Here is a 24,131-nt window from a genome sequence, read left to right on the forward strand (position 1 = left end):
GGAGCCCAGTCTTATTCACTAAACTGTCCATTTTGTTCCCCTAAAACTAATCTATAACTAATGTGTTGCTTACCAGCAGGTCAGTGGTTTTCAGTCAGGTGATTTTGCCCTTCAACATTCCCACCCCTGAATCTAACTGGAGAACACTTGGCAATGTCTGGAGACAATTTCAGTGGTTGCAACTTGGGGGCGGGGGTGGTACTACTGGCATCTAAAGGGTAGATAAAAGATATGCTGCTAAAAATCCTATAATGCACATTACCGCTCCCCAACAACTCATTATCCAGCATAAAACACCATACTGCTGAGGCTGAGAAACCCTATAATAGGGCGGGGTCCTAAATTGATCTCAGTTATTGCTCTACACTCAGACCTAGAACACCTATACTTATCTGAATATTTGTTTTCGAGAACCTAGAACTCAGGGGTGCCTGGGTGGCTCAGTTGGTTAAGCGTCCAACTCTTGATTTCAGGTCAGGTCATGATCTCAGGGTTGTGGGAACAAGCCTAGCGTCAGGCTCCCTGCTCCAAGCAGGGTCTGCTCGAAGATTCTCTCTCTCCCTCTCCCTCACCCTAAAATTAACTGAATTAATGGTGGTACCTACAAAGGTCAAATGGGTGTAACCGGATATAGTAAACTGAAGTGATTTTGTGCTCTATAATGCCACAATTGGGGGGGGGGTTCTCTTAATGGCTATAAATAAAACCAGTTCTGCCAAGACAAGTCTCTTAATTAAGTGGGTCTTCTGAGAGAATATTTTTTTCTTTAGATACATAAAACCTTTAAATACATGGAACTCCTTGAGTTAAATTTGTAAGGAATAATACCTTTTTCTTCCTAAAATGAAAGCCTTTAAATGTTCCATTCAAATAGGTTGTATCTTTAAGAGATTAACAGACACCCCTAAATTAGATGATATCACTAGTTGATTGTGGATATGCTTTAGTGACTGGCAAATACTTTGAGAAAGATTAAGATTTGTTTAAAAACTTCAAAAAGAATTGAATTATAGCACACCTAAGGAAAAGACAGATCCTCTATAAAGAAATTAGTTCTTGAGTCCACTTCAAAGATCTTTATAACCATAACATTCTAAATATAACTTCATCATATATTTTTAAAAATCCATAAGCATAACATCTATCAAAGTATTTTCAATTCTTTCTCCTACACCTCAAAGAGCTACTGAACATTACCCAAAAAGCATGTATTCGTCAGTAATACTGCTTGATTTACAAAATTCTTACCCCCCCCTCCAAAATTCAAAAGATGGTTATGTGGATATTCAAACACTACTGGGGGAAAAAATCTGATATCTTTCACTCATTATTTCTGTAATCAATGAATCAACCTGGCTTGCCCAAATGTTAAATTATGAAACCACACTATGTAAAATGCACCTGTTACATTTAAAAAGAAGTTAAACCCAAATTTATTTGCTAGCACTGTTAAACATTACACAAAACATTCAAGTGGCAAGTAATTATAATGCAAGCCCTTGCATGGCAATCCAAATTTATTGAACTACTGATGCTAAGTTATACAAAATTGCACCACTTTAATTAAGGCTTTTAGTTTACATTTGGCCACCTCAAAGTAGTTGTAACATTAGGTTGGTCAATTTAAATACTGTGGCTCCCTGTTGGATAGACACACAATCTTTACACCCAAACGGTTAATGCATACAAAGCAACAAGGCATTGTTAAATAAAACAGCAATAGTTACTGCAACTTAGGCCTTGTGACCAATTACACATGATTAAAATTACTTCCCACATTCACATCCACAGTACTCGTCCACCATTTAACATCTCAACCAAAACGTTACACATGTGAAACAATCACTAACAGGCAAAAATACTAAACCTGTATATTTGGTATTGCAAATACACTTATGCATGAGCAAGCAAGGGATTCACAGTGAGAATCTACAGCTGCAGAAGCCTGAAAATGATTTACAAAAATTGTTAAATCATTAAAAAATTGTTTGAAAATATACACTTCTTGTTGTAGACCCCCACTGTACACACAACTATAAACATGGTTCCCTATGTAAACAAAAAAGGAAACATATAATAAAAGATTTGAAAAGTCTGGACATTTCCTTCCCAACAGATATTAAAGGCAATGTCTTTAATCTAAGACATTATACTGAAAGGACTATCATATTTTAAAGACAAGATCACTGTCTCCACAGGTTTTTTTAAAAATTAAAAAAACTATATAGCTGTGTTAATCAAAGCGCTTATTTGTACAATACAATGATAATGACCTTGAATTTCTTAAAAAAAATTACAATAAGCTACAAGTATCAAAGAAGCGAAGTTATCTGGAGTAGTCTATATAGGAGCTCTTTGGACTTTCTTTTATTATGCTAAAATAGTGGTGCTTTTAGGATTTACATTATTGTACTCTCCAATACAAAGTACGGGGTATGTTAAAGTATACAGTACACCATTTTTATACATGTACAACATTGGTGGATGAAAAATGTCTCTTAGCAGTAATACTGGATTGTAGCCTCTGGTTTTACCAGCTGCATACTCTAGGACTATTATATAAGTAAAAATCTCTCTTGTGATACTGGAAAGTGATCAGAATGTGCAAACTGATGTAGTAGCTTTCATCCGCCTCTTAAAGGGTACCACCACAGAAAGTCCATTTAAGATGTTGGTAGGTTTAACAAAGTTGGAATGCTGGCACTGTTGAATTGGGCAACAGTTCTTCAGACCTGTTGAAAGGAGAAAATTAAATTGAAAACATGGCGTTGAAAACAGCAGACTACAGATCCATAGGTATACATTAAAGCAACAGTGTTTTATGTGTTAGAAATGAATATAATACAAGCTCTTGTCATTACATTCATGACAATGTATGACAATGCACCACACAACTCATAGCAAGCGAAGCATAGGTAGACATTTTTATCTTTTCAGAATGACTTCATCTACTCTGCTGCCCTCTTTAAAGTCAGTCAAATTAACTTTTAGACCCAGAAAGGGAAGGTACCTTAGTGCAAATTTCTGTGTATTATCTTCCAAAGATTCAAAGCAGAAAGACAAAAACCAAAAAAACACATTAATATTTTAGTTCAGGTCAACTTTATTAGAATTAGGATTTAAAAAGATAGCCATATTAACAAAATGAGTGTTTCCAATCCTAGAATTACATCGTAAGGATAGAATGTACATCTAATCAGGGTTTCTAGTATCTGAAAATCAAAACCTTTCTTCCTTACTCTTCCAGAAAGAGTAGCTACAAAGCTGGTTCAGAGAAGTAGACAAAAAATAATTTATTTCATGATGGCTCTTTATAGTCGACAGTTATAAACATTCTAATTTCATATTTAAACAAATTCTATCAACTTGATGGAGGTTAGAAAAAGCTGGTTTTGTACGAAAATCCTATGTAATTAAACTTCAAAAAATTGTGAGCGATATAAAAAAAGGTAAAATTAGAACTCATTGTCTGCCAAGTATTTATTTACTTTGGATGATTTTCTGCATACACTCCTGGGCTAAAGAAAGTTTTCTTTTTACTGTTTTTCTGGGATTTAGACTTGTTGCAAGTTCCAGAAACAATGTTAATATTGATATGGCTGTTGAGGCAATTGCCTTGAGCTTTAAGTCCTCAGTCTGAATGAGTTTGGTAAATTTTCAAAATCCTAGCAAACCAACGGTGGCAAATTAGATAGGACAGATTGGAGTATATGAGTTTACACACATGTGTGCTCCTAGGAATGGACATGTGGTGAGGATTGAGAGGATTATCAGGAATGAGAGCATGTATCTCTAAACAGAAAACCTTAAATAAAGAGTAGGGACAAACTCTCGAAGATTAAAGTGTGCTACCATAGAAGGTCATTTACATTTAATCTTCAAGAGGTCCTTGAGGAGAGCCACAAACATTACAAGCTCCCAGAATAAGGGTAGAGTAAAATATAGTTTTAATGGTAAAGGAGCAATAAGCCATTCTTATTGGCAAAGAGCAGCAGCTAATAGCTGAAGGTAAGTTTACCAAGTACCAGGCAGTGATCTGATTTACAAGTATTAAATCATTTAATATGACTGTTTTCAAAAACCATATAAAAATGTTGTATATGTTTAGTTTTCCTTTGCTGTCTCATCTCTGAGCTGTTTCTGTGGTTTTCTCTGCCTGACAACTCTTCGGATATCAGCTTAGATGTCTTTTACTTTGACATATTTTCCCTGAGTCCGCAGTTTACATCTGACTAATTTGGGGTTACAGTTATTCATGCTCCTGTAGTACCCATAAGAGCATAACGACTAAGCATGGGCTTGGGAGCCAGTTCATCACTCAAATTCTGAGCCATGCGCTCAGATCATAGGATTCAAATTTTGGCTCCTATATTTACTAACTGCAGGGCTTGAACAAGTAGTAATCTTTTTGTGTTCTAGTTCTCTCATATGTAATATGGGAACAATAATAGTTCTTGCATCATAGGATTGTTGTAAGAATTCAATGAATATGTGGATAATAGTTAAGAGTGCTAGCTAGCATATGATAACTGTGTCAGGGGTTCTTATTACTAGTACTGTGCTGGACCTAGTCTATCCCTCATTTATCGTATTTTTCAATTGTCTAACTCTTCCACTAGACCTGAATAGCTTAAGGCAAGGAAAGAAGGTTGGTTTTGTTCATCACTGTACTGTCAGCGCAAACCAGTGTTCCAATGGGGCATAAGTATATATTGGATGAACTTACCTAGAATATTCACTTATGTGGAATACCCTACTTTTGATGATGATATATAAAGGAAATAGTTATTTTAATTACTAGGATATCATTCTAACTCATGGATACCTTAAAGAGAAGTAATCTTGGTTTTTTTAACAACAACAAAACATTTTATACTTGTTTTCTTGAAAGAGTGTCCTTAATGAAGCTGAGGTTAAAAGTTAGAGGAAAAGAATATAAAAATAGAGGGAAAGATAAATTAACATACCTGGCTCAGAGCTACAATGCATCTAATATATTAAAGCAGCTGACATGTTGACTTTTTGCGGGCCTTCCCAGGCACTGGAGTTTTTCTGTTAATTTGCCGCACTAGGTCATAAAAGATCTGCAAACAGAGTTGGGTTGTTTTTTTGGTTGTTTTTTTAATTAGGAAAAAACCCCCCAAAAACAAAAAAATGGAAAAAATAAACTGAAAACCTGAACTCCACGTATATATATGAACTCCAACAAATATTCTGTTCAGCTAAGGAATAAGTAAAACTAGGTAGTCATATAACTATCAAATACTTTTATTTTTTGGGAGTGCTAAAATTTCTCTCCTTAAAATAAGAACTGAGTTAAGGAGCAGCAGAGATCTTACTGTCATTCATTAGAACATTTAATATCATTCAAAGAAAACAATCCTTTACTCTTCAAATCTTCCCTATGTTATCTTTACCCTACCACATGACTTAAGCCCCTTCAAGGCAAGAACCATGCAGGCCTTCTTAAATTTGTCTCCATCTTTTACAAAACATCCTTCATCGCTACATATATACACCTGAATACTTAATCCTGTCTTTCCCTCCCCTAACCTTTTCTGTCCAGTCTTCCCTTTTCTTTTTTTAAAGACTTTTACTTATTTGAGAGACAGATCATGAACAGGTAAGAGGAGTAGAGGGAAAACTGTCCCTGTTGAGCAGGGAGCCTGGGATAATGACCTGAGCCGAACAGATGCTTAACTGACTGAGCCACCCAGGTGACCTAGTCTTCTTTTTCCTCTGAGCAAATTCTAGCACTGTTGCTTATTAACATACATATATTAACATAAGATTTTTGTCTATAAGATCAACAAAGCACCCAGAGCAAACATTAACCTAAGGTTGTGTTAATACACACACATTATTTTTTCATTAATTTTAAATGTTGAATTCCAAATCGAGTTTTTAAAGTGTATTTTACCATACCTCATTAACATTTATTTTTGATTTTGCAGAAGATTCTAAGAACGCACAGTTGTTCCACTGTCTTGCTAGGTTCTGACCTTGTTCCTTTCCTACAACTCTTTCATCTTCCAAGTCACACTTATTACCAACCAAGATCATCGGAACCTAAAAATACAAAAAAATTGTGAGGGTAAAAAAAAGTAAGTATGTTATATAAATTCAAAACAGAAGAATTTTTTTAAAAATTAACATATAATGTATTATTTGTTTCAAGGGTACAGGTCTGTGATTCATCAGTCTTACACAATACATAGTGTCATCCACAACACATACCCTCCCTAATATCCATCACTCAGCCACCCCGTCCGTCCCACCCCCCTCCATTCCAGCAACCCTCAGTTTGTTTCCTGAGATTAAGAATCTCTTATGGCAAAACCAAAGAATTCTAAGAATCAACCCTAAGGATTACTTTATATGCCAGAGAAAAATATTGAGTAACTAAAATCCATTAATTTCATTAATATGAATGCCTGTTAAGAATCCTTCACGTGAAATTTTTAGAAAACTAGCTATGATCTACTTTTAAGAAAGGAAAAAAAAAAACCCTTAAAATTACGTCCCAATGGATTTATAACTAAATATAGTTAGCAAAACACAAAACCTTTTAAAAAATAAATTATAAGAGAGTATTACTATGAAAAGCCAATACATTTCAAAATTTTAAAAGTCTTTCTAAGGGATGTGAAGTAACTTCAAGTTTTCTGGTTTACTGACATGCATTTATCAAATAATCATTCTCCATTTCATGACACAAAAAGGAGAAATTTGGAAAGCCCTTACGTAGAATTTTTAGTTTCTCATATAATATATATTAAAAAGCCAGAAAGTAAAATCATCCTAAATTATTAAATATTTAGACCACCTTAATCATTTGATGTCTATTTTACGAAGACACGATAGAGAGAAATAATACTTATTCTGCAAAATTCCCATTAATCATTTGGAGGCTGGCTTTCTAGAGAATTTTTGGAAAAAGATCCAAATTAGGAATATCAAGAATTTTGGTTTTTAGGAATAGACACAGAATTTTATATTCATACTTATTTAATGTAACTGACAGAAGAAGAAAACTATTATCAGAGACAATAGAAAATATTTACTAATTGAGAAATGGTAACTGAGCTATAAATATGTGAGCATACCCCAAAGTTCTCCTGTTTCAGAAGTCTAAGAAATGGCAACATTTCCCACAGATGCCTCTGAACCCTCACAATATTTGCTTATAATTAAATTATATATGTAATACAGTGATTTTTAAAAAGTGTGGTTCCTGGACCTCAGCAGCATCAACACCATCTGGAAATCTGTTAGAAATGTAAAATCTTGAGCAGTATTCTTGACCCACTCAATCAGAAACTTTGGGAGTGAGGCTTGGCTATCTGTTTTAACTAGATTTACAAGTGATTTTGATGCAAGATCAATTTTGAGAACCACTGCTATCTATAGTATGATAAGGAATTAAAGTAATCCTTCTGAAGTTTAATACAGGGATTAAACTCCATTATGGTACACGTAAGGGACATGCAAATTAATGTTAGAATTTAATGTACTGGTTGGCTTCTTTTTAAAAGTATTATTATGTTAGTTTTCTGTCAGTTGCTTGAGATGTGTTCATATGTAGTTTTGATTCTTGTTAGAAAGGCTCTTAGGTCTACCAGAAATATACCCAGATATCTATTAGTAACATCTGCCACCCACATCTTTCCTTCTGCCCCACCAAACACATTATTTAAAAATAGGAAGGGTATAACGTTTATTTTACACAGGCTAAGGAGAGAGGAAAGTTATTTCTCACTTTCCACATTATATATATTTGAAAATATGCACGAATGGTAAAGATATTTTGCCTTCTAGGAAAAAAATTGTTTGAAATCCCCCTCCCCAAAACACATGACCTTTAAATTCCATTTAAACTGAAACCCTTAAATTGGATATCACTACACTGAGAGTCTGAAATTAAATATATTTATTAGGAACTCAGCTTACATCATCAGTGTCTTTAACTCGAAGAATCTGCTCTCTCAGATCTTGTAAATCATTAAATGTGGACTGTGCTGTGATGGAATAAACTAATGCAAAGCCTTGTCCATTTTTCATGTATAAATCTCTCATTGCAGTAAATTGTTCCTATAGTAGAAAGAAAGCATCATTAAAAAACAATAAAGTTCTGACAGTTAATTTGACAATTTTTAAAGTTTATAATTAGCGCTCAATGAAGAATACAGTAGTGTTATGTAACATTTCTTAAAATTATAGTCTGTGGCAAGATGTGATTTGAAAAACTATTTCATGAAGTAAGTTTTTATTTAAACAATAATACAACCAAAGCAGATTTATCTGCAATAAATATACTTAACTGGGAAAGAAATATCCTTTCCCCAAAAGCTACTTAAGACAGTTTATATTTTGACTTGTTTTTAAAGTACTATGAGACTGAAAATTTTAATTCAAACAATTTCTTTCTTTCTTCCCCCCCTCCCTTTTTCTTTGAAAATTTTATTTATTTGAGACAGAGAGAGCACAAGTAGGGAGAAGAGCAGGCAGTGGCAAAGGGAACAGCAGAAGCAAAGAGAGCAGGAAGCCTGAAGAGGGGGCTCGATCCCAGGACCCTGGGACCATGACCTGGGCTGAAGGCAGCTACTTAATCAACTGAGCCACCTAGGCACCTCTCATTCAAACAAATTTCTATTTATTTCTTCAGTAAATGGCCCACTGCAATTAGAAAGCGCACACACACAGAACTTAAAGAGAATAAGAAAAATAGCTGTAAGATTTAATGCAAGTTGTAGGCTTTTAAGTTTAATGAGCATTTGTCTATAGAGTACTAGCATTTACAAGGTCAATACCACAGAAGTTGTGCACATACTTTCATACTTGTTTTACATACCGTTCCTGCAGTATCCAAGATTTCAAGCATACACTGTTGTGCATCTACTTCAACTTGCTGGAGGAAAAATTAAAACATACCTTCATTCTTTAATGTGTAAGAGTACCTTATTATATACAAAAACTAGCATGATATTTAAATAGCGAGATTACTGTAACTTTACAACTAGTTTTATGCAATACCTGAATAGAACAGGAGAAAAAACAGCTATATAATCAAGGTCCACTGACCCCCAAATTGTATTAGGTGCAAAAACCATGTGTTCTCAACAGTATCTACATAGCAGCTGGGGGGGGGTGGTGTGTCAAACTGTTACATAAGGTGGGGAGATAACTCTCTCCCTAAATTAAAAATGTCTGCATATTAAGTTTTATTGTCACATGTTGTATCTGTGGACATAGAAACAATTCTATTATTAGTAGTGATACTTTAATAAGAAGGGAGCCTGACAGTGTTCAGTTTTTGGTGGTGTTTGGGGTGGAGGGACACAACTATCACTTGAAATGGATAGCCTAATTCTGAAGTTTGTGTGTCGAATTACAATTTTAGGGTCAGGATAAACTTAAAATTCTCTGAGGAGGGCAGGGAGAGAGAGAGAAAGAACACATACGAGCAAGTGTTTTTACTATTTTCATTAACTGGTACGGAAACAAGACCAGGAAATCGAGTGTTTTTTCCTACTAATTTTTAAATAAACTCTTGCTTCTTCCTCTGACTTTGTAAACAACATTCAGCAATTACAAAGTTAAAACTAAGAACTTATATTTATAGTAAAGTCCAAAGCAAAAGTCTTCTAGAGTAAGTAACATATACCTTTCTATAAGAATCTTCTATCGTAGGATCGTATTTTTCAACAAAAATTCCTTGAACAAACTGTACAGTCTGGAAAAAAAAAAAAAAGAATACCATTTACACTTAAAGAAAACAAGAAATTCAAATCTGTATGCTTTGCACTATTGATTTCACATAGCCAGTTACATCACTGATGAAAATATAACCACTACTACATTTAATGTATGCATTTGGTGAGTAAATTACCTTAGAAAGCTTTTTAAAAACATTAATAATCACTATCCTCCCTTTTAGGTAATTTAAATTACCTTTTAGGTAATTTAACTTTCGAGCTCATATATTTAAAATTTATTTATTTTATTTTTAGAGAGGAAAAAATGGGGGGAGGGGCTTTAGGGGAAGGAGAGAGAGAATCTAAAGCAGGCATCATATGCCCCGTGTGGAGTGATCTGAAGACCCAGAGCTGAAATCAACAGTCCAACGTTTAACCTTCACCTACTGAGCCATCCAGAGGTCCCATATTTAAGCAAAATTTTAAATGTCTTCTATTTCAGTCTTAACAGCTTAAATTTGAATTTTAATTAGAAATGGGCTATTTGTTTCATGTACAAAAGTACATACCTTCAAGACACCTCCTCATCATTTTGGATATATTTACAAATGAAAAAGCAGCTCATGCCCCACTGCATACATTTCTCAGTTTGATTCAAACTTCAAGTTCTGTGCTAGGTGGCCATTCTAAGTGGCTGAGTGAGATGGTCAATCTGTTTTACACTGGGGCTTTATTAAACTGAACTACTCATCAAGTCATTTTCCTTAAGTTTCTCTCCTTCCCCAGCCACTACTGCCAAACTGTCTTTTTTTCTCACTATATTATTACTTTTAAAATATTTTATTTTTAAGTAATGTCTACACCCAACATGAGGATTGAACTCACAACGATCAAGACATACATGCTCTTTCCACTGAGCCAGCTGGTTCCCAATCGCTGCACTATTTTTTTCCCCCCACTACACTATTCTTGATACTGAAAGCATGGCTGCTAAAATAATGTGAAAACTGGACAGTCACGGGTTGTATTAGAAAAAGGTTTTTTAAAAGCTTTATTTAATATTTTCAGAAAATACATATTATAAGCCAAGTCACAATAAGAAAGACCAAAATTCATTCCTACCTGGCTCAGAAATACAGATGGACACATATTTATATGCTCCCACTCTCTAGGCTTAGCCCAAATTGTATTCTGGCATATCTCATGCTGGTCTGGAACCAACAGACCAGAAACAATATGATCTACACAGGTCCAACTAGAAGTGGACTAAAATTACAAGAAAAATACACTGCCTCTAAAATCACTGAGATTTCACTTTAACAAATAAATGAAGACAAATAGTCAAAACCTAAAACTCAACAGAAAAAGAACATGTGTTGCAATGAATAGCTTAGGTACGGTAATAATGACTTACCAGAGCAGATTTTCCAACGCCTCCTGAGCCAAGAACGACTAGCTTATACTCACGCATGGTGCAAACTTGTCAAAAGCTAGTACCTTATAAGGAAAAAACAGAGAGAGAGAGAGAGAGAGAGAGAATTCTTAGGTAATATATCTTTGTATTCATGTGCTTCTTATATAAATTAGATATTCAACCAAATAGTTAAAAAAAAATGATTACTCTACCATACTAATATACGTATTTGATAAACAGACTTACTAAAAGGATGCTACTGGTAGGGCTCTTTATATCACAGCAGAATTACTGACGTGACTTTAGCCCTAACCTAAATTCAAACAGAATAAAATATTTCTCTATTAAAAAAAAAAAAAAAGGGAGGGGGCTGAAAAACAGCACAAACGGGTATATTACTGGTTACAAGATGGCAGTAACAGGCATGTTTAACTCCCTTTCCTGAACTATCTGTAACCTTGAGTCACAAGTAGCTGAGTGCCTACTAAGTGTGGGGATATTATACAGTTAATGAACAAAAAATTCCTGTCTTCACTAAGCAATATTCCAGTAAAGATAAACAGGCTAAAACAAAGGTCTGCAAACTAATCCAGTCAATCACCTCTTTCTGTACATGAAGTTCTGTTGAAATACAGCCATGTCCATTTATTTGCGTAGAATCTGTGATTGCTACCTTGCTGTAATGGCAGAATTTAGTAGTTATAATATAGGCCATCTGGTCCACAAAGCCTAAAATATTTACTATCTGGCATTTACAGAGAAAATTTGCCAAACCCTGGGATACATATATGGTAAATGAGTTAGCCGAGAAAATGGACCAAATATCTATTCCTGAAGTGGGGGAGGTACAAAAAGTCTGAAAATGGTTAGAAATCAGAGACAGAACTGAAGAGTATGAGCCCCAGACTGAAAAACTATGGCTTTCAGTAAGATGAAATAGTGGAAATCAAAACAAAACCAAAAAGAAAAAACCCATACCAAGGCTTATTACCATCAAATTTCAGTACATGAAACATAGAGAAAGAAGATCCTAAACGTTTCCTGGCTAGGGAAATAATAACAAAGCTCTTACCGTCCTAGAAAGAAAGAATTGGTCAATGGCCATGGGACAAAAGCAGCCACCAGAACAGATTCTAAACCTTCTTAATCAAGAAATGACAGTTCTGTAGTCACAGTAACAAGTAACAACCATAAACAGAGCCCTCATTAAGATTCTTTTTTAAAGATTTTATTTTTTAGTAATCTCTATACAAAACACAGGGCTCAAAGTTACAACTCCTGAAATCAAGCTTACACCAGCCAGGTGTCCCACACTTCATTAAGATTTAAAACCCTTCTACCACCCAGAAAGTTCCCAATGTGCCTCTTCCCAGTTAATTAACCTGACACCCTTTTTCTTGACTCTAGTGGCTGCTTTATTTGTCAAAGCCACAACCTCTTCTAGGAAGAACTTCATGTTTTGTTTTTTTTTATAAGCTCCCAATATGACCTGACTTTTTTTTTTTTTTTAATTTATTTATTTGAGAGAGAGACAGTGAGAAAGAGCATGAGCGAGGAGAAAGTCAGAGGGAGAAGCAGACTCCCCATGGAGCTGGGCACCTGATGCGGGACTCGATCCCGGGATTCCAGGATCATGACCTGAGCCAAAGGCAATCGTCCAACCAACTGAGCCACCCAGGCGTCCCATAACCTTGACTTTTGTACTTATATCGGCAAATGACAAATACTGTGATATTGACAAGTGTGACTTAACCAGACTTATGACCAACTTCTGAAATGCCAAAATTAGTAGCTTAAGAGGAACTGCACCTACAGAAAAAATTACGAGACAAAATAACAATCAATAGTCAACTTCTTTAATTGATATTCCAGGGCCTCAAAATAAAATGACTAAGATAGTCTTTCTTTACGTCCCCCTGCTCAAACCTCTGGAAGCCTACTCTCCTTGATTTATTCTGTCTCTAAACTACCCACACAATCCTATTCCTTTTGTTCTTTCCCTTTACCTCTGAAATGAACTACTTTTCTTGAAGGTTTCTCAGCAAAGGAACAATTTTATTAGCCTCTTTAAAAGGCAGAAATATAGAAACAGAGTTTAGACATGAGTCTAGATTTAGTTGAATTTATAGTGAGGATTTTCTTCAATCTCAGGGAGACAAATTTGTTTCAGAACTTCAACTTAATCACTAATTACTTAATTTCCTCTTTATAAAGAAAAATGGTTAAAAGCAGAATAGGAAAGATCAGACTCAAACAACTCAGCATATTTTAAAAAATTGGTCCTGAGAGATCAAGAATCTACTTAGGAACTACACTATTTTAGAAGTCTTTCTTAAAGGTAGATTGGTCAAGATTTAAAATTGTAAGCAAAATAAAAATGACTTGATATGAAACAAAATAAAAATTGATGTCAGGAAACTGTAAAATATATTTAGCTGAGGTAAAGGAAGACATGTTTGTTCTTTCTGTTAATTGGGCTCAGACCTGAATGGGAAACTTGAAATTTAAAAAACCTAGCAATTTAGGGGTGCCTGGGTGGCTCAGTGGGTTAAAGCCTCTGCTTTTGGCTCAGGTCATGGTCCCAGGGTCCTGGGATCAAGCCCCACAACAGGCTCTCTGCTCAGCAGGGAGCCTGCTTTCCCCACTGCCAACACCCTTCCCCCCCGCCCCGCCTACTTGTGATCTCTGTCTGTCAAATAAATAATAAATAAAATCTTAAAAAAAATAAACAACAAAAACAAAACTAGCAATTTAGAAATCTATAATGGGTGAGATTTTTAAAAGACCCTTACAAAGTGAAAAAGCTAGAAAGAAAAACAAAACGTCTTTATATTCTAAGAAATGGGAGCCTATGAGTGAGGACACATTTTATATAATGCAAAGAGAAGAGTCACAGTAAGGATCAATGTTCCATGTTTACTAAGCAAGAGAAGTACAATGATTCAAAATCTGCCCCATAATGCTGCTCCAAGGAAAACTTGAGCACCCAGCAATTCCTGCCCTTTCTCCACTGGAGGTAGACGTGGACTAACTACCTAGAGCCACGAGTGGGTGATGGAAGTGTTCTAACACTGGTTGTAGTGATGACACACAACTGTATAAAGTTACTAAAATCCCAAAATGAAAACAATGACACAAATGATTGAATTAACATAAAAATTTCCATTTAAAAATAGACTATAAAAAGTAAACATTTATGGAATTGCATTTCTTAGTGAGATCACTGAGACCTGTTTCCCCAATTGCTTCATTTATCTATAGTAAATATTACCTGTTGCTAGAATTACAATCAGGTTCATCCACATTATTGCTTCCATCAGTAATCTGTTCCTTCTATTTCTTATGTTAAAAAAATATATATCCTGGGCACCTGGGTGGCTCAGTTGGTTAAGCAACCGCCTTTGGCTCAGGTCATGGTCCCGGAGTCCCGGGATCGAGTCCCGCATCAGGCTCCCAGCTCCATGGGGAGTCTGCTTCTCCCTCTAACCTTCTCGCCTCTCATGCTCTCTCTCACTGTCTCTCAAATAAATAAATAAAAATATTAAAAAAAAAAAAATATATATATATCCAAAGAAAATACCCATCGTATGGCTACATGACATTTTCTTTACCCATTCATCAGGTGATGAACATGTGGATTATTTCTGGCTTGTGGATATTATAAATAATACTTAATGGGGGACCTGGATGGCTTAGTCAGTTGAACATCTGACACTTGATTTCAGTTCAGGGCATTTTGTGTCAGGGGAGGTGGTCCTGAGACTGAGCCCTGTGTTGAGTTCTGTGCTCAGTGGGAAGGCTGCTTGGGATTCTCTCTCTCCAGCTTCCCCCTCTATCCTTCTCCCCACCTCTCTAAAATAAAAAAAGTAGTGGTTGTTTGTTTGTTTTGATTTTAGTAATTCAAACAGTAACTTTTATTACAGAGAGCCCTATGGTCATAGGAAATTTAGAACTGAAATTTTAAATTTTGGTAGAGAAATATGATAAAGTTGTTAATAAACTTTCAAATCCAAAACTGGTGGCAAAACACATGTAACTTGCCAGTAAGAAATTTTTGTAACAAGCAATACTGGGGTAAGGAAATTCAACTGAGCAAAGTCACTTAATTTTTATCAGTATTTCCTTACATGTCTAAAAAACTAAAATATTTTTATCTAAATCCTGATAAGTAACAAGACTAGGGGTATTTTTTTCCTTAAACAAACAAACAAACAAACAAAAAAAACAACCACCCAGCAGTATGATAGCTAAGATTTGGACTAAAATCTGCTTTTCAAATAGGTGCTTTCTACTCTACCAGCTTTAAATTGTTTACAGATTCTATGATTGAAATAATGTATTTCAATTTCAGTGACTGACTAGGAATGGCCATTATTTCTGTTTTTAAAAGGACTCTGTGGCTGTATCTAGTTTTCGCAGAAAAGACAACCCTGTTCAGTAATGTAATGTCTGTCATTAGCTTTTTTGGCAGAGAGGAGGGAAAAGGTGCTAGCATCTACGTATTTGTGAGCTGTGGGCAGGACCTTCCTGTTCAAGTGCTCTTAATGCCCACGAATGAGCACTTGAGAGTCTGAATTTCTAAAATTTTAGGCACAAATTTGAAGGGGTGAGTTACATCAGAATTTCAAAGGGATTTGTGATAACTGTTGTTTGAGACACTGAGAATAACTGTTCTCTTTCACAGAATCCTAAAGAGGGACAATTGACAGCACAGCATAGTGGTTCACAGCACCCAAGTTTCAAATCCCAGCTTTGTATAACCCTGGGAAGTCATGAAACCATTCAAAGCTTCACTTTCTCTATAGGGAAAATGGCAAAAATAATATCTACATGATAAAGTTGTGAGGCAGATACACAAGAAAGTAAACTCCAGAAAAATATGGAGTTTTGTCTGTTTTATTTCCTAGAACATGAACCAGTGCCTGGGGCACTCCTGTCACTATAACCAGTTTGGATCAACTTAATTATATTATAATTCTTTAGCTGTAGACTCTTAAAGTTTACTACCATATTCTACTAAATCTAAGAGGCACTTAAAAAAATACATTTTAAGGGTGTCTGGATGGCTCAGCTGGTTGTCTGCCTTTGGCTCAGGTCATTCATGATTGCAGGGTCCTGGGATTGAGCCCTGTATCAGGCTCCCTCTCTCCCTCTGCGGCTCACCCCCTCCCCTGCCTTTTGTGTACATACTCTCTCTTTCTCCATCAAATAAATAAATAAAACCTTTAAAAAAAATGTATTTTAACATCTCTGCAACTAGAATGTGTTACAACCTCCCTGCCATGTCAATACAAAAGGAAAAAGCTAAGTACATGTCAGTATTCTGAATCGTTTAAAGAAGTAGTTCAGGGAGAAAGACTGGGAAATAATCCTCTTGCAAGTCTTTAAAAAACAGATTATTTCACAAAAAATTCTGTAATATTGGTGTTATCTCTGACCCTTAATATTAATTACACAAGTCAATGAACTTTACTATACCTCGAGTTTTGCAGACTGTAATTTTGACAGCCTAGGGAGAATCTCAGTACACTTTAGGAACAGTGAGAAAAATCCCGAGATTGTAATATAAAATGAATTTTAATTCTCTTGAATGTGTAAAACAGATATGTGATAATGTGGGGGATCATTTTTCTTCTACTTTTATGTTTTTATTACTAATAAACAATTAAAATATACGAATGAAACCAAAAGTAAAAGAGGAGTTGTGGAGTTGTCTTGTAATTAGCTCATGTTATTATCATTTATGAATGCTGATAATCATTGGCATTTTAATTTTATTCTTTTAAATTTATTCATTTATTTGACAGAGAGAGAGACAAGCAAGAGGGGTTAACACAGGGGAGTGGGAGGGAGAAGCAGACTTCCCACTGAGCAGGGAGCCTGATGTGGGGGGGGCCCAACTCCAGGACCCTGGGATCATGACCTGAGCTGAAGGTGGACACTGAATGACTGAGCCACCCAGGTGCCCCAATCATTTTTATACAGTGGTCATTAGTAATGCAAAAAACACCAAGTTTAGACGGTCATTCAACTCACAATGAGTAGTAATTAGAATACTTACACTGGCAGAGAGAAGTATCTTTCAGATAAATATACTATTGGTGACAGTGCATGTTTAAATAAAACAAACAGGCAAGCTTAAAAGAAGAAACAATTTTTAATCCTATTTTTAAACCTTAATAACTAGTATGCTTGTTCTTGAAAGGGGCTAAGAGGTATTTATTGAAAATTACAAAATTAAACATTGTTTTAAGTGCTCTACAGAATTATCAACATAAATACTGACAATATTTACTCTAACAATGTAAATAGGAAATTTTAAACACTTTCCTCTCTATTGTCAAAGCAAAATTTATCTTTATATTAATTAGCATGCCAAAGCGTCTACCTAGAAAGAAAAGATAAGTAGGGTAGCAAAGAATTTAAGTTCTAAGTACTTTAACTGGTATGCCACAATCAAAGGATTGTATTCTGAAAAGCTTGCTGGTTTACCTTCTTGTACTTCAGGAGAAAATAAAGATTAAAACACAAGAAAAGATACAAAGTAAAATTAGAGTACTTGATATTAGAAATTACTAAGAGTTCTGGTAACCAGGTGTTACTGCCACTTGGAAGAAATAGGAAGTGCAGTTAAAAACATTTCACAATCAACTAAAAAAAAAAAAAAAAAAACTACATTGAAAGAAATCGTAGTAACTTTCAGGAAATTAAGGGCAACAGCATGAGAAATGTTAGATGAAAATGCCATCAGCAATGGGAATGTCCTGGTTAAACACTGCCAAAAATTATGGTGCTATTGATCAATTGTGAAACATTCCAGTTCGACTTTTTATTATTTATTTGTTTGTTTGTTTGTTTGTTTATTTGACAGAGAGAGAGAGATCACAAGTAGACCGAGAGGCAGGCAGAGAGAGAGAGAGAGAGTGAAGCAGGCTCCCTGCTGAGCAGAGCCCGATGTGGGCCTCAATCCCAGGACCCTGAGATCATGGCCTGAGCCGAAGACAGCTGCTTAACCCACTGAGCCACCCAGGCGCCCTAGTTTGACTTTTTAATACAGGTCACGGGCTTTGGTTGGTTTACATATGTTCTTTTTTTGTGGTATTCCTTGTAAATAATGGCATTTATTTGTAAAATTTAGGTGCACTCTGAAAATTAAAAGCAAAATTAAGAATTGCTAATTAAAAATAATATGCCTAAATTAATCTGCATTTGAACTAAGCTTTAATCTATTAAGTCATTAATTAATGGGGCACTCTCAGATCCTCATTTTCTTCTGGTAGTTAAACAGGTAAAGAATGTAGTATATATGCAAATTGAGAATGGTGGTTTACGAATAATGCCATTTCTGACTTCATTAGCAAGAAAGTGTAACTTCCACAACAAGCAGGCATTTACACAATTATAAATATGAAGCATGATTCACATTACTTCTCCAAGAATCTCAGATTACAGATGAAGCAAACCAATTGGTTTAATAAATGAACTGAATAAGAATACTTGGCGGGGAGGTAAAAGTTGCATTAAAGACTGGGTGAGGGGGACATGAGGGTGGCTCAGTGGGTTAAGCCTCTGCCATCAGCTCAGGTCATGATCTCAGGGTCCTGGGACTGAGCCCCACATTGGACTTTCGGCTCAGCAGGGAGCCTGCTCCCCCCCCCCCCTCTCTCTGCCTAGCTCTTTGCCACTTGTGATCTCTTTCTCTGTCAAATAAACAAATAAAATCTTAAAAAAAAATCTCTTAAAAGAATTGGGGAAGGGTAATTTTAGGAATTATATATTTACATGTAAAGATTTCTAATTTTAATTACTTACATAGAGCTTCTAAAATTTGTATGACTTACAATCAACTTCTGATCAATGAGAGTAACTGACACATCTTAGATTTTGCTGTATTTGTTGCAGAACAAGCACTTGGATACCCTATTTACTAATTTAAAAGGTTATTTTATTATCACCTTCTACAACCTCCTCCATTTACTCTACAGATCAGTTTTACTGGCATTTTTTTTTCCCAGTTAATTTAAGAAGTTTTTTATTTCTAGTCTCAAAGATAATCATAGCAAAGACATGAAGGGACAAGAAAACAAAAAATTCTAGGGCTCCTTGCCAAGTCAGGTTTCATGGGTTGCTTTGTAATTGCCTGAAGTGAAAGTTGAGGAAACAGATGCAATCATAGTCTACCTGAAGTTCAGTAAATATATCCAAGATAGTACTTCATCAACCAGAAATGAACTGGAATTTTCACACACACACACAAAAAAGATGCTATGATTCTGAGAAAATTCTAGAGACTTTTGAGTCAGAAAAAATAAAAATTCAGTAAAATTTTAATCTAAATGTGTTCATTATATAAAAATACATATCCCAAAGCAAGTAAGTGACTTGATTATCTACCACTCTGTATTACACGTAATTTTCATTAATAAGACCTAACACAGACCCAACTTCAAATATTATTGACCCTCATTATGAACCATAAGAGTAATTCTAAAAAACACTGTGGAAATAAAGCATAAAAGAATGATGGATGTATTTTAAAAAACCATATATATATGTATGATTACAGTTTTGCATATATATATTTTCAAACTATATACACAGTTCTAGTTTTTAACATCCATTCATTTACTGATGGCACACGGGCTGCTTCTATAATGCTGCATTAAGTACAGGAGTGTGTATGTCCCTTCAAATTAGTGTTTCTGTATTTTTTGTGAAGGAGATTAAGAATACACTTATCTTGATGAGCACTGACAAATATACAGAACTGCTGAATCACTATATTGTGTACTTGAAACTAATTTAACACTGTTAACTACATTGGAATTAAAAAAAAAAAAAACTAACAACTCATAGCTTTTACTTAGAGTTAACATTTACTGAAGACCTACTCTTGTCCAAGCTGTGCTAATACCTTAAGATTAAAAAAAAATCTAAGAAATGATGACTTATATACCAATATTACTATAACATTTAATATTAAATATCAATAGATAATGAGTGCCTACAACATTTTAGGTACAGCTCTACCTAATGGGAATGAAGCAGTGAACAAAAGACTCTGTCCTCAGAATTTACAATGGGGTGTGGGGGGACACAAAAATCAATATAAAACATGTTAGAAGTGATATAAACACTATGGAGAAAAGAAATAAAAGTAAGGTAAGGGGACAGTGTGGGAATGGAGGGATCATCTTGCACAATATGGTGATAAAGGACTTCTGTTAAGGTAAAGGTACTATACACGTGACCCTCTAACAAAGGTTTGAGCTGCATGGGTCCACTTATATGCAGATTTTTAAAAAAATATAGTACAAAGGAGGGAGAAATGAAACAAGATGGGACCAAGGAAGGAGACAAACCATAAGAGACTAAATCTCAGGGAACAAACTGAGGGCGGCTGGGAGGATGAGGTGGCTGAGAGATGGACACTGGGGAGGGTACATGCTATGGTGAGTGTTGGGAATTATGGAAGACTGATGATTCACAAACCTGTCTCTCTGGGGCAAATAATACATTATATGTTAATAAAAAGTAAATAAAAAATAAAATACAGAGAAAAAGTAAATAAAACAGTTTAGTACTATAAATCTATTTTCTCTTATGATTTTTAAAAAATATTTTAGTTATTTATCTGACAGACAGAGATCATAGATAGGCAGAGAGACAGGCATAGAGAGAAGGGGGAAGCAGGCTCCCTGCTGAGCAGAGAGCCTGACGTGGGGCTTGATCCCAGGACCCTGAGATCATGACCCGAGTGAAGGCAGAGGCTTAACCCACTGAGCCACCCAGGGACCCCTCTCATGATTTTCTAAAAACAATTTCCTCTAGCTTTTTTTGTTCTAATAATACTGTACACAATATATATGACATAAAATATGTGTTAATCAATGTTATCAGTAAGACTTCCAGTCAGAAGTAAACTATTAGTAAAGTTTTGGGGGAGTAAATTATATGTGGATTTGACTCTTAATCCCCACATTGTTCAGGAATCAACTGTATAGCTCAGTACCCAAAGCCCCCTTTTAATAGACTGAATTTGTGTTTTCAAAAAAAGTTTCTAGCATTTGGCTTTATTCTGTTTTTTAGTTTCAAATCAACATCTCTAGTAAGGTAATATGCCAGTTAATTTGTAGCTAAAGTTAAATTTGGATTTGGGAAAGTCACAGGAGATCTGTCTAGAATCCATTGGAGAGCTCATGGCTAAAATACCCCTTTTTCCTCTCCTACCAGGAGCAAAAACAGGATTTCTGGAGCAATCTAAATGTAGGTGGTCTTATGAGATACCATTATTCAATATGCACAAAATGCCCCTCAGTCATTTCCTTTGCCAGCTCTATAGGGAAAGACATTCACAATCCCATCTCCAGCACCACCCCCTCCACTGTTATGTAGCGAGAATACTACATACACATATCAGGATAGATTCTGACTAGCAAATACTTAGAATGCAATTCTTACAAGGGTAGTGTCAAGAAAGATTTCTAAAGTATTCTTAACTGTCCCAGCCTACAATGATAGTTCCTCTTTCTGAAAACCCACACCAAATACTTCAGCACTTGATTATATACTGTCCTGTATTGTTTTCTAAGAAGAGACAACAAATTGTAGAAAGGAACATTATCTCAAGGTTTAAGAAGCTTGGCTTTATTTAAAAAGTTATACAATTTGAGATAAACCACTTTGTGCTCAATTTCCAGTTTCCTTGTTTGGAAAATGAAGGAACAGGGAAGGGGGAAGTACTGTACACAGAGTTGCCCTAGATGAGACATCAATGTCTGAAGCTGCAAGGTGTTAATATTAGGGAATGATGTGAATTGTGGCCAAGGGGAATGAATGCTTATACAGCTAAAGTCATTCAAATTCTAAAAATGTGAATATTGTGAAAACCAATAAAATTTATGTAAGGTATGATCTGGACTGTGAGTCACTAGTTTTCTACTTCTGGACTAAATGATCTCTAAGGTCTCTTTCAATTCCAAAATGTACTGTTACATATACCAGGGTTCTGAAGAATTATATATGGACAGAACTTTTTTTAAAAGTATCTTAATATTATATTCTCTCTTCTTAATTATTATAAAAAAAGATATAATTCTATGTTGGTACTAACATTTAATGATAATGTAAATTTTTTTCCCTAACTTCATAATGGTAGTTTCATATTACAGACATTTTAGGATTATTATCTTTCAAACTTAATACAGATAAAACTAAAATAAAGGGGCTGAAAATACAGGGCAACCTACAGATTCATAGGCTGCTCTAACATGGGAAAATCCATTGATCCTAATGGGCATTCAACCGAGGCAAGATGTAAAGGCTTTCCATATTTTCTTCTTATTTCTGGCATGCTAGTCCAACCTGCTCTGTACAAGTAAGGTCTTTTGAACTAACTCAAGATTGGGGATGGACACAAGGTCCTCTCTTGCCCAGGGTGGTAAAACATGGAATCTGGAAATAAGGGAACCCTAGAATTGACTACCTATGTAATTTACCAGAGGGTAGGCACTTATTCTCGGCTTGTGTCTTAGTGTGTAAAATATAGACAACATAGACCAATTTCACAGACTAAATGGACAGATTAAGGAAGAATGTATATTGTCTATAACAGTTTTAAGTGTTAGTCATTACTATCATCAACTAGATGCACAGTACTCCCTTATTTTTTCCTCAGTTTGGTCTAGAAATGTTTGTTGAATCAAGGAATGACTAGAGATTAATAATTCAGTTCCAGCAAAGGAAAGAACTGTTTAGATCTTTAATAAAAGACCACAAATAAGTTACCGTTTGTATGTAAACTGCCATCGGAGTTCACTTCAATTACTGACAGATGTCAAGAATCTCAGCTGAAAATGAACTATACAAATCTTGAAAAAAAAAATTAGTCTTTTTTTTTTTTTAAGATTTTATTTATTTATTTGTCAGAGACAGAGGGAGAGAGAGCGAGTGAGCACAGGCAGACAGAAAGGCAGGCAGAGGCAGAGGGAGAAGCAGGCTCCCTGCCGAGCAAGGAGCCCGATGGGGGACTCGATCCCAGGACCCTGGGATCATGACCTGAGCCGAAGGCAGCTGCTTAACCAACTGAGCCACCCAGGCGTCCCCAAAAAAATTAGTCTTTATACTTGCCCTGTAGGAGTGCAATTCCAGTAGAAAAGAAAATGCTCTGAAGCAGGAAAAGTATTTAAAACAGCAACTTTTGGATTCCAGAGACACCTGCTCTCAACCTCGTAATCTAATTTATTCTTTTAATCAACCTCATTAGTAAATGTAAAAAGGCTGTAAGAATCAAATCCTTAAAAAGAGGTGATATTAAAAAAGCATAATTCCTTTCCATTAAAATATGTCATAGAGTCTCCAAATAGTTATAGTCAAATTAGAAAATTTCCAAAACTATGGTAACTCAAGTAATCCTATCCCCGTTATTTTCCTACGACACCCACCCCCAACCATCCATTTTTGAAATTCTGTGATCTTAAATTATAAATAAAGGACTAAGTAAAAAACTTAACTACTGGTTCCTGAAGTCAAGTGACTTCTCCCACTGAACACTTTCTGGAAGAGATGATATTTGATTTCTCCTTTCCGCCTCCAACTCCCAAAGTAGTATTTTAGCAGCTGAAGAGGATTACTTGTTCTCTTTGCCCTCCTAAATAAAACTAACTAACTAAAATGTCAGGAGAACTTGGTACTAATCTGTTGGGAGACAATGAGAGAATTCAAAACTTTTAAGCAGATTTAAAAATTATTTTTGGAGGTCCAAACACTACCTCTCATACTCTCTTTTAAAAATAAAACTAACAATGGACTACAAAATAAACAGAAAGCTGTTAAAATCAATGTTACTTATCATATTTACTTTCTGAGTTGTGTCTCTTGTAATGAGGACAAAAGGGAAATGCTTCCAATCTTACATTCTGCTGAGAAAAGTCCTCTCTGTGAACTAGATTTCTAAATCCTGTCAAGTGTATAATTTGTAGACTATCAAACTGTTCATAGCATTTTCTCTAACCTGACTGTAT

The 24,131-nt window shown here is 35.3% G+C and overlaps 1 protein-coding gene across 2 annotated transcripts in view; it reads right to left on the reverse strand.

Moving 5' to 3' along the window:
• Positions 1–1,404: 1,404 nt before the first annotated feature.
• Positions 1,405–24,131, reverse strand: part of RAP1B (RAP1B, member of RAS oncogene family) — a 43,813-nt gene continuing 21,086 nt past the window's right edge. Inside the window, exons 1-8 of one of the 2 annotated variants that reach the window (XM_059402514.1) lie at positions 11,711–11,786; positions 11,110–11,192; positions 9,665–9,733; positions 8,852–8,908; positions 7,951–8,091; positions 5,926–6,069; positions 4,968–5,084; positions 1,405–2,732 (exon numbers count right to left, since the gene is read on the reverse strand). In XM_059402514.1, coding sequence (XP_059258497.1) covers positions 4,998–5,084; positions 5,926–6,069; positions 7,951–8,091; positions 8,852–8,908; positions 9,665–9,733; positions 11,110–11,166 — 555 coding nt within the window. In that variant the 5' untranslated portion in view covers positions 11,167–11,192; positions 11,711–11,786 and the 3' untranslated portion in view covers positions 1,405–2,732; positions 4,968–4,997. Of the gene's footprint in view, positions 2,733–4,967; positions 5,085–5,925; positions 6,070–7,950; positions 8,092–8,851; positions 8,909–9,664; positions 9,734–11,109; positions 11,193–11,710; positions 11,787–24,131 lie in introns of those variants that run through there. The other variant, XM_059402512.1, reaches the window with a different exon arrangement.

The sequence above is a fragment of the Mustela nigripes genome, chromosome 6, assembly GCF_022355385.1.
Source record: "Mustela nigripes isolate SB6536 chromosome 6, MUSNIG.SB6536, whole genome shotgun sequence".
Classification (NCBI taxonomy): domain Eukaryota; kingdom Metazoa; phylum Chordata; class Mammalia; order Carnivora; family Mustelidae; genus Mustela; species Mustela nigripes.